We start from the raw sequence: 14,990 nt of genomic DNA on the forward strand, positions 1-14,990 counted from the left end.
GTGGTGGGTGGAGAGAGTGAAAGAGAGAGTGGAGAGTAGGAGAGATGGTGGAAGCAACAATGAGGAGCAGCAGCGGCAGTTGGAGAAGCGCCCAGGCAGCGTCATCATCGCTTCCCCGCCAAGACGGAGACACCGCGACCACCGAGCTGGCTGCGTGCAGTGGAATGTGGCCGATACATTCATCTCATTTAGAGAATTACAGGAGAGTGACAAATATTGTGTAGAGCCTTTAAATATAGCTTTGTTGGTCTGTTTTCGAAATAAGCCTATATACTCCATCCTCTTGCCGGCCACAACAGACATAAGCCATACAATGCCTTATGCGAAAGGCGGCTGTGCCAAGGCGTATACGAATTCATCCGCGAAACCAGAGCCGCTAAATATCCGTCAAACAAAACTTCAACGGGCATATCGATAGAACGGTCATCGGTGCTGATCCGAACTCGTCCGACCTTTTCCATCCCCACTATCCCGATCGTTATAGGGTTCCTCTTCCTCATCGCTGAACAGAGGCTCCTCGTCGCTCTCCCCAGCAAATGCATTATACAATTCGCCTCCCCGGCGGTGGGTACGGCCAGAGACCCCGGTCATCGCATGCAACTCGTCCTCATCCTCGATCATTTCAAAGTCGTAATCGTCGCGAGGATCGTTGCGCTTGCGTCTCCGGCGCACCACCTGGAAGTATACCCCGAGGGCGATGCAGAACACAATGATGGAGCCAATCGCGGCATATATCCAGGCCTGGGTTCGTTTCGAAGCGCCAAAGGTCGGGAAGAACGACGGCAAAAAGCTGTCCGACGACGAGGTGGTCGAAGGGGTTTCCGAAGCACCCGACCCGGTAGGCTTGGTAGGAGATGGAGCTTCCGTCTCCCCGGCTGGCGCTTCCGGAGGCGTAGTAGGCTGTGCAGATTGGTTGGGCTTCGGCTTCACCGGGCGATTGATGGCATCCGTAGGGGATCCAGGAGGATCGGTCTTCACAGGCGCCGGCGCAACGCTCGTAGTGGCCACAATGGCGTCCTCGATGTTGTGATCGTCGTCGTGCTCATTGGGTAACGGGTGGAGTGGCTGTTTCGCGCCGTCGATAGCCTCACCCCACAGGTTGAGTCTCCAATCGATGAACTCTCCCACATGGTCGTTGACGTTGGTGTCCTTCACAATCACAGTCCACTTTCCGACACCGGACTCGCCCCTGAATATTGAGTTAGCATACAGACGGTAAACACTGCGCTGTGGAGGAGAGAAAGGACCAAAGAGAGACTAACCAATGGGCAACACTCATGAACGTCCAATCGACATAACCCGTATTCTCCTCATCAGGCCGTCTGGCCGTGCTAAGGTGGCTCACCACGCCGTCAGGGCTGCGCAACTCGACGCTGAGATCGCCGCGGCGCGTATGATTGACGTTCATGGTCACAGTGACATGTTCGAGCCGTTCCAGATTGGCATCCTTCATCATCGTCTCGGTCACCTCGTACGAGCTGGCCAGGCCTTGCTCACCCTGCGGAATTTTGTGCAGCACTCGCAGCCAAGGGGAGTGGAACCAGGCCTGCGGTTTCACCAGCTCCCACGTCTTCGCTTTCTGGACCAGAGAGTAAGCGTCGACCTTGCCAAAACCCCAGTCATGGCTGAACTTCCTCCCGCTCTTCAGGATCTGCCAGCTGCCATCGTCCTCATGCACAGGGACAGCCGTCTCGACCATGAGATACTGCGCATCACGCCAAGTGAGTTCGGGTCTCGCGCTGAGGGCGAGAGCGACAGTGCCCGCAGCAAGAGGACCAGCTGCGGAGGTACCGCCGTGATACGAATAGCACTTGTCGGTCCCGACATCTGTGGTGTGAATCGCATCTTTCGCGCCACTGCTGTAGGCAACTACAAGCTGGGCGGAGCACGACTCGGAGTAGCTGGGGTGGTTGCCTTCGCGATCGATGGCACCAACCGTAATACTGTAAATACTGTTGGTATATCCGTCAAAATTGCAATTGTCATCGAACGACGCTCCGTTTCCGGCAGCGAAGACGAAGATGGAGCCTCGCCCACCGCGACCTTTCTGGACACCATTCACCATGGCGCGCTTTATCAGAATGCCGGGTGCCTCCATGGTCTTGCCATCATCCATAGGGCCCCATGAGCACGAATAAATGTCATTTTGCTGGTAGCCAAAGTTGATCGCCGCCGCTTCGTCGGTGTCGTCGATGGGCTCGGACAAGATGCGGATTCCGGCAATCCGACTGTCATAGGCCACACCCAGTCCGCAGACATCGTTCCGTGCTGCGGCAATCTCTCCCGCACACCGGGTGCCATGCTTGTCGTCACGGAGACGAGGTCTTGGCTCCGGAACTCCCTCGTTGAAGTCGTAGGAACCCTCCGGGAAGTAATTTGGCTTCAGATCATTGCTGTACATATCCAGTCCATCGTCTACCACCGCGGTTGTCACCCCGTTACCGGTGATCCCATCTAACCAAACCCCCGTGACATTCAGGTCATGACCGACTTCGACGGTATTGTAGAGATGCCACTGTCCGGTGAATATGGGATCGGTAATCCCCAGAGACGATGCGACCTCCCTCTGCGTGTTGGCCGCATCGGCATTCTCCAGCTGGGTATCTATGGGATCGCGTATTTGATTGTTCGGCGGAGGGATGCGTTTCTGCAGTCGTTTTCTGGGGGCTAGCTTTTGGGACCACAAGATACCGCTCAAGCCGCCATCGTCGCCGTCTGAAGACCCGGCGAAGTCGACACCGCCACGCCGAGCCAATTTTCGGCGCACGCGCGCATTTTCTAACAAGGTATCTAGATCGGCGCTGTTCGTTCTGGGGATGGAAAACGTATGGTGGTGTGGGAGTTCGCCTATGGGGCCCTCGTGGCGGGCGCCGAGCTGATGAGCGACGTCGGCGGGAGAAACGGATTCGTCGAGATGAAGGGCGAAGAAATCGTGGGTCTCGTAAGATCGACGGGGATGAAGAGATGCAGTCGCAGCACAGAGGAAGCCAAAGGCTACAGCTGCGCCACCGACAACACGCATGGTGGAGGTAAGAAGCCCCTTCTCAGGGCGGCGAGTTGGGGACAGATAGGGCCGTTGCCATGTACGGGACTGAGGAAGGATATCGGGCGGAGGAAAGAGGGGGAGGGGAGGAGAGGGGGAGAAATAGAATTGAGAGAGGAGCAGAAATATTTACAATGAGTTGAAGAGCTGCAGGAAGTTGGGGGACGTAAGGAAGAAGCAGAAGAAGAACGAGAAAGCGAGACGGTTTAGTTGGTTTGGATGAAATTCAGGCCACCGCATCAGAAAGCACGGGACCTCCTGATCTGCCCCGTCGATCCCCCTTCTCTCCATCCACTTTTTCCTCATTATTATTTTGTTATTTACATATTTCTTTAGGGGTTGTGTTTCTTCTCGTATGTTATTCAGGCCTCTTTCGGGATAGTTCCTTTCACTTGTTGTATGAGGGATTATCGGACAATGAATGCGTTGCCCCAATAATCTTGTCTTTCCGTCAAAGGCCACTTATATAGTACGTACTCCGTAGACTCATCATTATCACGTCTAGATATCTAACATCGATCCGCCTTTTGTGTAGGTAATACGTTGTGTACTACTTACTGTCTGCCTAGGTACGCCGTATTTAATAGGTTTAGCAGATCCAATGAAGAATTATTCTTAGAACACATGGCCTCGGACACGAGGCTCCCGTACAGCGCTGACATAGTACCTTGCCAGCTAGCTAGGTACATCCCTTGGGACTACTTAGGTATCCATATGGTTGTCATGGACATGAAGAAGAGATATGGATTGACAGGATCGACTCCTGCAAGGAGAACTGACGGCTGAACACCCTCTACCATGTCCATGCTCTATCTAACGTTAGATGCGATGCGATGTGATGTGATGGAGTGGACTATGAACTTGGGTTAAACAAACGCGGCGACTCAGTTTATTTCCTGATGACGTTTCTGGATTTCATAGACGACACTGAGTTCAGCCTGGGTGGCTAGCAGTTCTGGACAATAATATCGATCTAGAGGTGCAACGTACGCGTCGAGGCGGTGGTGATTTGGCACGGTCAATGCCGAGGACTCGACCATTGTTCTCCTAGGAGATTTCGCCTAAAATTGATCGGAGCCCGAGAACCGGACGAGAACTCACTAGAATAAAAAATAATAGGAGGAGAAGCCAACCCAATCGGCTGAGCGGCTGCAGGGGAAAGAAAATCAGGTCGAGTGGGAGAGGGCTGGGCTGCTGCCAGCCACCGGCTTAATCTTAGCCTGACGACGACGACGAATTCCATCGCCCCCGATATAATCGTTCTGCCTCGTTCTCTTCCTCTTCTCTTTCTTGACATCATTCATTCCTCCCCTTCCCACACATTTCACCGCGAGGAATTCTCCATCTCGTCTTCTTATCGTGTCGACTGCCGGTCAAAGTAGTCGCCATCCCATCTTTCTTGTAGTAACTATACTCCGCATCCTTCCCCCACTCTCCAGGCTCTCCAAGATCCCACTCGACATTCCTGGTTATGAGTGTTCTATGATTGATCGCATCCCACCCACCTTCTTTTAATTATTCTATTACATTTATCTTTTTATAACGGACGTTGTCTCGCTATCACGACTGTCAAGACGATCCGAATACTGTCGATACCTCCAAACCCAACGACCAGCGACGAAGTTACGAAGTATATGAGTAAGTCGGCTCTCTCGCTCGACTGTTTCTGTTTCGCATAGATTCTGCGCGCAGATAACTTCCCTCGAACAACACTAATCGACTCCCCAGCATTTAGACGAACCCAAACACTTCCCGATTCTGTACATACTCGCCTTTAAGATACCCCCCCGTCACACGTCGCAATACACCAATCCAAGCACATGGCGACTACGCGCATTCGCAACCATACAGGCAGCAACCCCACTCCCTCACAGCCTCCCATGAATGGGGCGTCGTCGCACAAACGGCGGCAGTCGTATGCTATGGACGACGGCGCGTACATACCCAGGGCTACGCAGCCTGCCCGCACCCGCTCTGTCTCCTACCGACATGCGCAGCCCGCACCCCCCGACCAAGATCCTTCGCGCTCCTTCGCGGCACGGGCAAAGGACCTCCCTTCTAATGCGGATCTATACGGCATGGATAAGCCCTTCTCTCCGGAGCCGCCAGCCACCCCGGACGGATATGGCGCTTTTGAAACCGTCAACCAAAAACAGGCACCGCAACTGTCTTCCCCTGTAAATAGTCTGCCTTCACGGTCTAACACCGTGCGCTCTACTTCCGATCAACGACACGACTGGGCTTCTGATCGATCGCCGCTCCAGAAACTTGAAGTCACCCTAAATGGGATCAGCAAGGAAGAAAAACGTGCACGGGTCTTAGAAGCCGAAATGAAACTGAAAGAGCGCATGGCCCGTGAAAAACGTGAAGGCAGCACTACCAACCAATCGCCGCAGCGGGCACGTTCAGAGCGACCTACAAACCCTCCGGTCATTGTGGACGCACCGAGCAGTATAGACTCGCGCAGACCCAGTGCACAGGAGAATGCCACCACGACTCGGAGTCACGCGCCATCCATGAAGTATGGGGTTCTAGGGCCCTCGAGTGATAACCATGCAAACATGCCGGCGATGAAGATGGGGCATGTTCCAAGGCGGTCCGTGCCAACGAACCATCGCGCCGCCAATGGCCTCGACGCGCCCTGGGCGAACGAGAGTATCCCATCGCAGAAAACTGCTACCAAAACCATGACTATCTCTCAAGCTGAGCCATCAAGAAACCCTTCCGCAATGACCCAGCCTGGACAAAACAGAAACGTTCTTGCCCAAAATAGGCCTATACCACAGGACGACGGAAGGAAAGAGCTCACCAAAACAGCTGGCCTACATCAGCCCGGGGTGATGGCCAGTCTCAACGTAGATCGGGATATTCACCAGCAGAGCGCTCCGATGGGGCCTCCGAGCGATATCCAATCCACCAAGCCGAAACGGCAAACCGTCTCGTTCAATGTTCCACCACCCACGCCGCCTCCTCTTTCGGAGTGGAAGACGGCACCAGTGGCCAGACTAGGTGTCTCGGACTTTGATTTCCAATCTATTGATGTTGATAAGAGCACAGCTTGGTGGGAAGGGGGATCAAGCAACAATCGACGGCGAAGCAGGGCCCTTCCCACCACCTATCAAAAGCCCCCCGCCCCGAAATCAACAGGTAAGCAATATCAAGATGAGGCTACACCAATAGTCAACTGACAAGAAACTGTCATCAGCAAACAAGCGATTTCAACCGCAGATATTCATGAAGTGCGGTCCGCTTCTCCGATACGCAGGGATGAAACGCGTGCGGATCGATGGACCGAACGGGCCATTCGATAAGGAGACATGGAGAGGCAGTGTGTTGATTGTGACGAAAGATTCACGCTCGACCTATGAGCCGTCGCCTAGTCTGAGACTATTTTCCCAGCCTATGGATCTCCTTCCTCCTCCGCCGGCGGAACTCAGTGGCGAGGATGCTCAGCTTGCGCCGGAATATGTCGACCCAACGGCCGGACTCATGAAGTTAGGCCGAGACGGCAGACCTCTCTATGTCAAGCCTGTCGAGCACACAGAGGAAGAGCTTGATCTGTCTTTCATTGAAAATGACGATGGCGTCTACGAGATGTCACCGAGCATCATGGACTACAGCAGTGGAGGTATCAAGCAGCCCATCCCCGCCAATAGAGTGCACTCCGTGGATGGAGAGGCCACGGGTGTCTATAAGGAAATCGCGGGTGCTCGTCTCTATGCTGACCCCGGGAGAGATGTCACCTTTTGGCGATTCAATATCGAGGTTGAACTGGGGCCGACCCAGCAGCGGGTGGCTTACCGCATCAATCAGGGCCCAGCATTGGGATTCTGGGTACCCGCCCGAGGACAATCGATGAATATCATGTTCCACACATGCAATGGATTCAGTCAGGGGGTTGACACGAACAAATTTTGTGGGCCAGACCCTTTGTGGCGTGACATACTCAATGAGCATCAAACTCGCCCATTCCATGTCATGTTGGGAGGAGGCGATCAGATCTTCAACGACAGGGTCACAGCCGAGTCCAAACACTTCCAAGATTGGATTCGAATTAAGAACCTCCATGAGAGGTACGACGCTCCATTAAGTGCGGAGTTCAAGGCCGAATTAGAAACGGGTTTCCTGGAACACTATTCAGCTTGGTTCTCGCAGGGGCTATTCTCCCTGGCCAACTCACAAATTCCCATGGTGAATATGTGGAATGACCATGAGATCCTTGAAGGGTTTGGCTCGTATCCGGACGAATTCATGGGCACGCCTGTGATCTCAGGCCTGGGTGGCATTGCCTTCAAATACTATCTGCTCTTCCAGCATCACAGTGTGCCAGAGGAAACTGAGTCGGACGAGCCAACCTGGCTGCTTGGTGCTCAGCCGGGACCGTACATCAATCAGCGAAGCCGAAATCTGTTCATGTCTTTAGGCGACGGGGTAGTCTTACTCGGATTAGACTGCCGGACTGAACGAATGGTAAGCCACTATTCCCTGGGAGGACCGTTCAGTGCACCATGCTAACGGAAGAACAGAGTGACGAGGTCCTCAGTGAACAAACTTGCGATCTCATCTGGGATCGTTGTCACCGTGAGATTGTTCGAGGGGAAACTAAGCACCTGATCGTGTTGTTGAGCATTCCAATTGCCTATCCTCGAGTGGTATGTTTTGATGCTTGCTGCAGTGCTCCTGCATATCCCGCTGACAGCCTCGGCAGGCGATGGTCAAGAATATTCTAAACAGCCGGAAGTCACTGGGCAAGGCTGGATTGTTCGGTGGTCTGGTGAACAAGAGTGGCGGCAAGGTCGAGATATACGATGATCACTGGACTGCCAAACACCATAAGGCCGAGCGAACCTATCTGATTGAAGACCTTCAAGATCTTGCAGCAGACAAATCGGTGCGGGTCACCATCTTGAGGTAAGAATGCGTTACATCCCTCCAAGGAGAACCGACTCTAACCACCGTAGTGGTGATGTTCACCTCGCCGCGATTGGCGAGTTCTACTCAAACCCCAAGTTGAACGTGCCTAAGGACAAGGATTATCGCTATATGCCGAATGTTATCTCGTCGGCCATTGTGGATATGCCGGAGACCGAAATGATCTCTGACACGCTCAACCGACGCAACCGAGTGCACCATGTGGACACCAATACGGATGAAGACATGATCCCGATTTTCACACATGATGTGAACAATAAGCCGCGGAATAACAAGCGGCTGCTTCCGCGCCGGAACTGGTGTTCCATCCGCGAGTACCGACCTGGTGAGTTGAATCGCGAATTCGGTTGATCTAACTACGTGATTCGTTTGATACTGACTCAACATAGGATCTACACCACCCGGGACTCCTGAGACCGAATCTCCGCCGGCTCCCGTAGATGAGCCCCGTCCAGGAAAGCTGCAACGCACATTATCCTTGACACGTGGAGACCGTCCACAGACCAGCAGTGGCGGCCTACTCCGCCGATTTTCGCTGCGAGGGGCGCCGCCGACCAAGGAGTTCAACCTTGGAGGCACCACGGCCCCTCAACGGCGCATGAGCACTGATGGAGCGTTCCCACCTACTGAATCTGGTGATAGCTACTTCCCACGGCCGTCGACATCGGCAGAGTTCCGACCTGGACCATTCCACCGCCGACCGACGATTCTCGGCCAAAAGGCGTCCAAGAAGACCCGCAAGCGGGGCGATAACGGAGTGGGCGATTTCGTGGATTTGGAGGGCGGACTAGCCATTACGCTAAACCTCGAGCTCAATCCAAAGGATCCTGCCGGCATCACCACGCCGTACAAGCTCCTGGTGCCGATGTTGCGGTATGAGGGGACGGAGTATGACCCGCCCGCGAATCCCGTGGCCAAGGGGTGGAAGAAGTGGTTAGGCATGCGCCGTGGGCCGAAGCAGCGGTCGGCCCGAGAAGAGGTTGAGGATACTGAAGTGGAGGACGAGGAGATGAGCGAGGAAGAAGAAGTGTCTAGATAGTCGATCACTGATTAATCTGCATTCGATTGAGTTCGAGCTGTTCGGATCAGATAAGCCCCAAACGGGGCAAAATTAATCATCAGGCGTTCTCGGCCTGCGCCGGTGCATTTGTCAGGTGGAGCTCACGTGACCGGTCTGGACGGTGCCTTACATAACCGGGTGGGCGCTTTTTCTGCCTCTGCCGCTGTCCGCATCGCTTTATTAATTCATCATCCCCTCCTCCCCCCTCCACCACCCTTCTTCGCTCTTCACTACAACACCGCCAAAGTGTTTTCCTCCATCTTTCGTCGGTTTCCCTTCCGGTCCTCTTTTGGATTGACCACTGCCGCCGCCGCCGCCGCTTCCTCGACCCTTCATAAAAACCCCCCTCCTTCGGCGTCCACACTCTCCACCAACCTCTCCTCGACGCCCCTGCGCGTCAATTCCACCGTTTCCGCCTCCAGAATGGTTCACAACAAAGTAGTCAGTGAGTCTCACCTTGAGATCCCTCATATCACCTTCCCAGAAGCCAATTGCGGCCATTTGGGGATTCAACATGACCTGGAAGAATGCTAAGCCTAATCCTCAGTCATCGGCTCCGGCCCCGCCGCCCACACCGCCGCCATCTATCTCTCGCGCGCGGAACTCCAGCCCGTTCTCTATGAGGGTATGCTGGCCAACGGTACCGCCGCTGGCGGTCAGCTCACCACCACCACCGACATCGAGAACTTCCCCGGTTTCCCTGACGGCATCGGCGGTGGAGAGCTGATGGACAACATGCGCAAGCAGTCCATTCGCTTCGGTACCGAGGTCATCACCGAGACCATCTCCCGCGTGGACCTCTCCCAGAGACCTTTCAAGCTGTGGACGGAATGGAACGATGGCCCAGACAACGAGCCCGCCCGCACCGCCGATGCCGTCATCATCGCTACCGGTGCCAACGCCCGTCGTCTCAACCTCCCCGGTGAGGAGAAGTACTGGCAGAACGGCATCAGTGCCTGCGCTGTGTGTGACGGCGCCGTGCCCATCTTCCGCAACAAGCCTCTCTACGTCATCGGCGGTGGTGATTCCGCGGCCGAGGAGGCTATGTTCCTGGCCAAGTACGGCAGCAGCGTCACCGTGCTGGTCCGTCGCGACAAGCTGCGCGCCAGCAAGGCTATGGCCAGCCGTCTCCTGTCCCACCCCAAGGTCAACGTGCGCTTCAACACCGTCGCCGTCGAGGTCCTCGGGGAGCAGAAACCCATGGGGCTCATGACCCATCTGCGGGTCAAGAACACCGTCACCGGCGATGAGGAAACCGTCGATGCCAACGGTCTTTTCTACGCCGTCGGCCACGACCCCGCTACTGGCCTCGTCAAGGGCCAGGTCGACCTCGACGAGGACGGCTACATTCTCACCAAGCCCGGCACCAGCTACACCAGTCTGGAGGGTGTGTTCGCCTGCGGTGATGTCCAAGACAAGCGTTATCGCCAGGCCATCACCAGTGCCGGTACGTGATCCTCTTTCACATCAGTTTCCAAATGAGGTAACCATATGCTAACGAACATACACAGGTTCCGGCTGCATGGCTGCGTTGGATGCTGAAAAGTTCATCGCCGAGCACGAGTCTCCCGAGGAGCCTGCTCCCGTCATCGAAACCGAGAAGTCCAACACGGGCACCGAGTACAAGTCCAACCCTCTCCTGTAAAGGCCTTCATCCACTCATATCTCGACCCCTGCTCAAACCCCTCTCCCTCCCCTGGGATGCATGATAGAGTCTCAGTCCCCGTGTCGCCCTAGATGTACTAGACAGGACCGTCGGTTGGCTATTGACTATCACGTCTTACGTTGTACGGATTTTTTCTGCTTTCACGGTTCATATTAGACTTCAGCGATTTCCTTTTGTGGTGATATTTCTTTTTTTCCTTCTCTTTTTTCCCCTCCGACGATATACACGGGTTTCTGGCTAAGGTTTCATTTGGCATAGAAATAGAAATAGAGTAATCTTTAGGAGTTCGTGGAGTCGCAAACATCTAATACATGGTGGTAATACATAAGTCAAACATAAGCAAGTTGCATCAGTTAACGAGTCTCGCTAAAGCTCGAGATTGGCTGAAGAGTCCGCGAATGAGTATGCGCCATCCATCTCTGCATTACTGACAGCGAGATCGTGCTTAGCGCTTTGCGGTACAGACTTCGGCGCAGATCCCGGCGCAGGACGATCTGACGCAGGCGCTGCAGCGACTGTTGTAGGTGGCACCACGTCCGCGATCCCATCAGCATGATCCGTGGCCACGCGTTTCGAGGACCCCTCCACCCCAGAGGCAACCCAGGTCTCAAAGGGATGAGCCGCGCACCACCGCTTCTGCACCTCGACCGACTTCCTCTCCCACTCCCTCACCGATTGCCGCCAGTGGGTCATCTGGTCCGCATGTAACATCCGGTTCGCCTCCGCCTTACTGAGATACGGCCATTTCACCCCCTCGGGGGCCTGCCGCCACATCAGGCCGAGCGCATGACGAATCTCGTCGCGCGCCGCACTGGCGTTGGGGTTACCGGTCGCGGCACGGCGGGCGTCGTCGCACTGCGCGCGGCATTTGCCCCAGTAGTCTTTTTGGTAGAGCAGAAAGGGGTTCAGGCCGCTTCTGGAGGGCCGCGGGACAGGGGGGCCTATCTCCGCGTGGACGGCCGCCCACATCGCCTGCTCGTACGCTTCGTGGCGGGCTGTTTCAGGGGACTTTGTGGCCTCCGCTGCCAACTCGAGCGGATTCTTGCGTTTGCGGCCTGCGGTGGAGGATGTGGGCGTGCCGGTCGGGTCGGGTTTGGTGACCTTTTCTGGGACGAGAGGGTTCGGAAGCTCGATCGGTCCTAATAGAGATTCGATCACCTCGGATGCGGCACGCAGCCCGGAAAGGTAGGCGCCGTGTACGGTAGCTGGATGCGTGCCGCAGGTAGCTTCACCGGCAAAGTGCAAGTTGCCGATTGACTGCGCCATGAGGTCGTAATCGCCGGGGAGGCTCTGGGCGGCGACGTAGGAGTAGCTGCCGCGAGTGAAGCGATCGGAGCGCCAGCGGGTGATGATGGTTTCTAGCGGGTCAGGGACACTGGTGTGTTTGAAGACGTTGCGCAGCTGGCTCGTTACTTCCGCGATGATCTCAGCATCTGGGATACGTTCCGCTTGATGAGCAGCGTCGCCGGCCATAAGAGCGATCAACACCGGGAGACCGGTGGTCTTCATGCAGTTCCAGAAGAGGTAGAACCGGCCGCGGTTGGCGGAATAGTCTTCTTGCGCCATGCTGTCTGGATGGATGGGCTCGCGGAGCAGTCCAAACATGTCACGCTCAGTGTCCCAGAAGGGCTTCTCGAACACCAGGATCACCTTGTTCATGACGCCAAAGCCGAGTCGGTCGATGGCGCCGCGTTTCCAGTCCGGGAGAGAAGGCGAAAACTCGATAGACCCGTGCTTGAGCACTCCCAATGAGCCGGTGAATACCACCTTGTCGGCGACGAAGGAGTCGCCATCCTCGCAGTGCACGACCGTCCTTCGTTTGCCTAGGCCCGTGGGATCATAGGATATCTTGGATACGATCTTGTTTGTTCGCACGTCGAGCTTCGTCGGTAACGACCACAGGCCATAGGGAACTTGCTGGTACCCACCGATGACCTGGGAATGCTCGCCCTCAAATTCATTCCCCATATCCTGGTCCCAGCCCGAGAGACTCAGATTGCCAATATTAGTTGCGTTAGCGTATTCTAAATTCGCAAAGTGCCAATTGAGCAGCCGCATATCCTTTGGGGTGAGAGGAAGCATTCGCTGGTATTGACGGATGCCCTCATCCATTACAGCGCCGAGAGTCTGGAAATTCGATGCCTTTGCGATATGATCCAACTGCAAGGTGTCATTGGCGGAGAATCCACTATTCAGCCTCCATCCCATCATTTGACAAGTCAGGGCAGCGGGATGTTCTTCTGAAGAATCCAGATCGGCTACCGGCGCTCCAGTGGGTTTGATATCTGCCGTCTTATGTCCTACACCCCGACGACCACGTTTGCTAGGCAGCAGCAGTCCAATTGTTCCTGCAGCCCGTGCTTCCTCATACTGCCTGATAGTGAGTCCGTCGCTTGTTGAGATGTCGCGACCTGAATCGATCAGTTCGCGATCTCCCTCCGCACTAGGTAAAATAACAGACTTGTGCCGGTAAAAACCGGAGCGATCTAACACGTCGTTGTACAGCCGCTCATCCATGGCATCCCTCATCTCGTCTACCGGCGAACCATCGATATCGTAAATCGTCGAAATGTCTCGCAGAAGGTGGTATCTGAGGGCTAACTGTCCACGAACGATCTGATCCAATGGATTCCCATGATCGAAGCCAACGATGATCTGAGCACCCATCTCGGCTTTCGGCACAAGACCGGGGGCCAATTCGGACGATTGGAGACTCCGCAAGGGATGCGAGTAGATCCGGCCTCCGATTCGGCGTCTCCCTTCCAAAACGATAACGCGCGGGGAAGTGGAGGAATCACGATATTGGTGAAAGAGTCCTTCTAGCTGCCGTGCACAGCCCAACCCGGCCATTCCGGCGCCAATAACCACTATGACGGGACCTTCCTTCCGTCGGCCCTTCTTGGGCGCTACCAAGGCGGCGGGAATCTCCAGACAGCCGAAATTGATGTATCCATTGCGGACCAGCCATTCGTAGGCGAAGGAGGCCAAATTCATCCATCGGTAGTCCTTTGCGCAACCCATGGCTTCCTCCTTGGTCACGCTCACCATTGGATTGCGCGTCCAGAGTCGCAAAATCCCATTTCGTATGTTCAAGTACACCGTGACATGGAGATGGCACAGGTGGTCTTGCAGAGCCTCCTGCTCCTTTTTGTGAAGGGTGTAAGGGCTAAGCCTGCATGCATATGCAGCGGCAACACACTGCTGGGCATAGACACCGGTGGGGAGCCTCGCAGGGATGGAGGACCTAGGGCGATACTTGGTGAAGTCGAATTCACCGTTGATCGCTCTGGGGCCAGTAGTAGAAGAAGAGGAGGAGATTGATTGTAAGAGGGGTAATGGCGACGTGGACTTTTTCTGGCCCAGACGCAGACCCAAGCGAAGTTGACACCGCCGAGCCATTCGGTGTCGCAAGGACAGTGTCTTCGTTGACACTGTGGATCGTGTAATCAGCAGTGTTCGATGCCCTGTGCAGTCCATTCAATGCTGGTCTTGTTTCCAGGAAGGTCGGCTGGAGATTCTGGGTTGAAGGGGCGTTGGTACCCTTCAAGGACAAGCTAGTACCAGCTCCCTGGGAAGTCGGCTGCGGTTGAGGATTACTAGGCGCAACCGGATCAGATGGGAGAAAGGCGAAACTGCCATTGGTGCCGGTCTTCGTTTGTAGGTACGGAGTAAGTGGCGCCATTTCGTAGGTCTTATCACGGCCTTGTGTTCCGATAGCAGCGGCGGCCTCCATAGCTGACAGTTCTGCGGTCGTGGGCTGCAGCGCACCAGGTATTATTCAAGAGATCGACAGGGATCGGACAAAGGGAGCGCATCTAATCTATAGAGAGTTCTGCGCCAGGTCCATTCCGCAAGTTTCGACTCAATATCAGATTTCAACATGGCCATCGACAGCGGGTCCACTCAAAAAGTCGCCGCTTCGTGCAGCAAGGCAAGGACTCGCTTGGATTGCGATATGTAAGAATCCTTCAGCACGAGAGTCAGTGGATACTACAGGACGCAAGTAGATTCATGGATAGCTAGCAGGCCGTGTCATTTAGACCATTACTTACCCAGGATGTGTATTGTGTAAGATCTGTAAAATGGTTCAAATGTATTAGAGTGACGTGACGACTTGCGCAGGGCGACTGGACGCAACACCGGGTCTCTGCGACGTACGCAGACCAGGGAAGCCTTAGCAGAAGCCACGCAGCCCGGTGCAATCAATGGTGCCGAACAGGATATGAAGCGAATGCTATGGCTGGTGAGGAACTCAGCGTCACCGGGGATATGCACGTATTGCAAAGGAT

The 14,990-nt window shown here is 55.0% G+C and overlaps 4 protein-coding genes across 4 annotated transcripts; 2 read left to right on the top strand and 2 right to left on the bottom strand.

Moving 5' to 3' along the window:
- Window positions 1–423: 423 nt before the first annotated feature.
- Window positions 424–3,022, bottom strand: kexB (kexin kexB; the record flags this gene model as incomplete). The annotated part of the gene is made up of 2 exons (XM_001212357.1): window positions 424–1,189; window positions 1,263–3,022. 2 exons carry the CDS (start codon window positions 3,020–3,022, stop codon window positions 424–426), a joined length of 2,526 nt encoding a protein of 841 aa, XP_001212357.1.
- A 1,841-nt stretch (window positions 3,023–4,863) lies between these two features.
- ATEG_03180 (uncharacterized protein) lies at window positions 4,864–9,014 on the top strand (the record flags this gene model as incomplete). The annotated part of the gene is made up of 6 exons (XM_001212358.1): window positions 4,864–6,190; window positions 6,249–7,513; window positions 7,570–7,695; window positions 7,743–7,954; window positions 8,005–8,300; window positions 8,365–9,014. 6 exons carry the CDS (start codon window positions 4,864–4,866, stop codon window positions 9,012–9,014), a joined length of 3,876 nt encoding a protein of 1,291 aa, XP_001212358.1.
- Window positions 9,015–9,458: 444 nt separating this feature from the next.
- trr1 (thioredoxin-disulfide reductase TRR1) lies at window positions 9,459–10,680 on the top strand (the record flags this gene model as incomplete). The annotated part of the gene is made up of 3 exons (XM_001212359.1): window positions 9,459–9,480; window positions 9,583–10,482; window positions 10,547–10,680. 3 exons carry the CDS (start codon window positions 9,459–9,461, stop codon window positions 10,678–10,680), a joined length of 1,056 nt encoding a protein of 351 aa, XP_001212359.1.
- Window positions 10,681–11,067: 387 nt separating this feature from the next.
- aof2 (putative lysine-specific histone demethylase Aof2) lies at window positions 11,068–14,434 on the bottom strand (the record flags this gene model as incomplete). Its single annotated transcript, XM_001212360.1, has 2 exons — window positions 11,068–14,132; window positions 14,299–14,434. The coding sequence occupies 2 exons, from the start codon at window positions 14,432–14,434 to the stop codon at window positions 11,068–11,070; spliced, it is 3,201 nt and encodes a 1,066-aa protein (XP_001212360.1).
- Window positions 14,435–14,990: the final 556 nt, after the last annotated feature.

This window comes from Aspergillus terreus, genomic scaffold (genome assembly GCF_000149615.1).
Source record: "Aspergillus terreus NIH2624 scaffold_4 genomic scaffold, whole genome shotgun sequence".
NCBI lineage: Eukaryota > Fungi > Ascomycota > Eurotiomycetes > Eurotiales > Aspergillaceae > Aspergillus > Aspergillus terreus.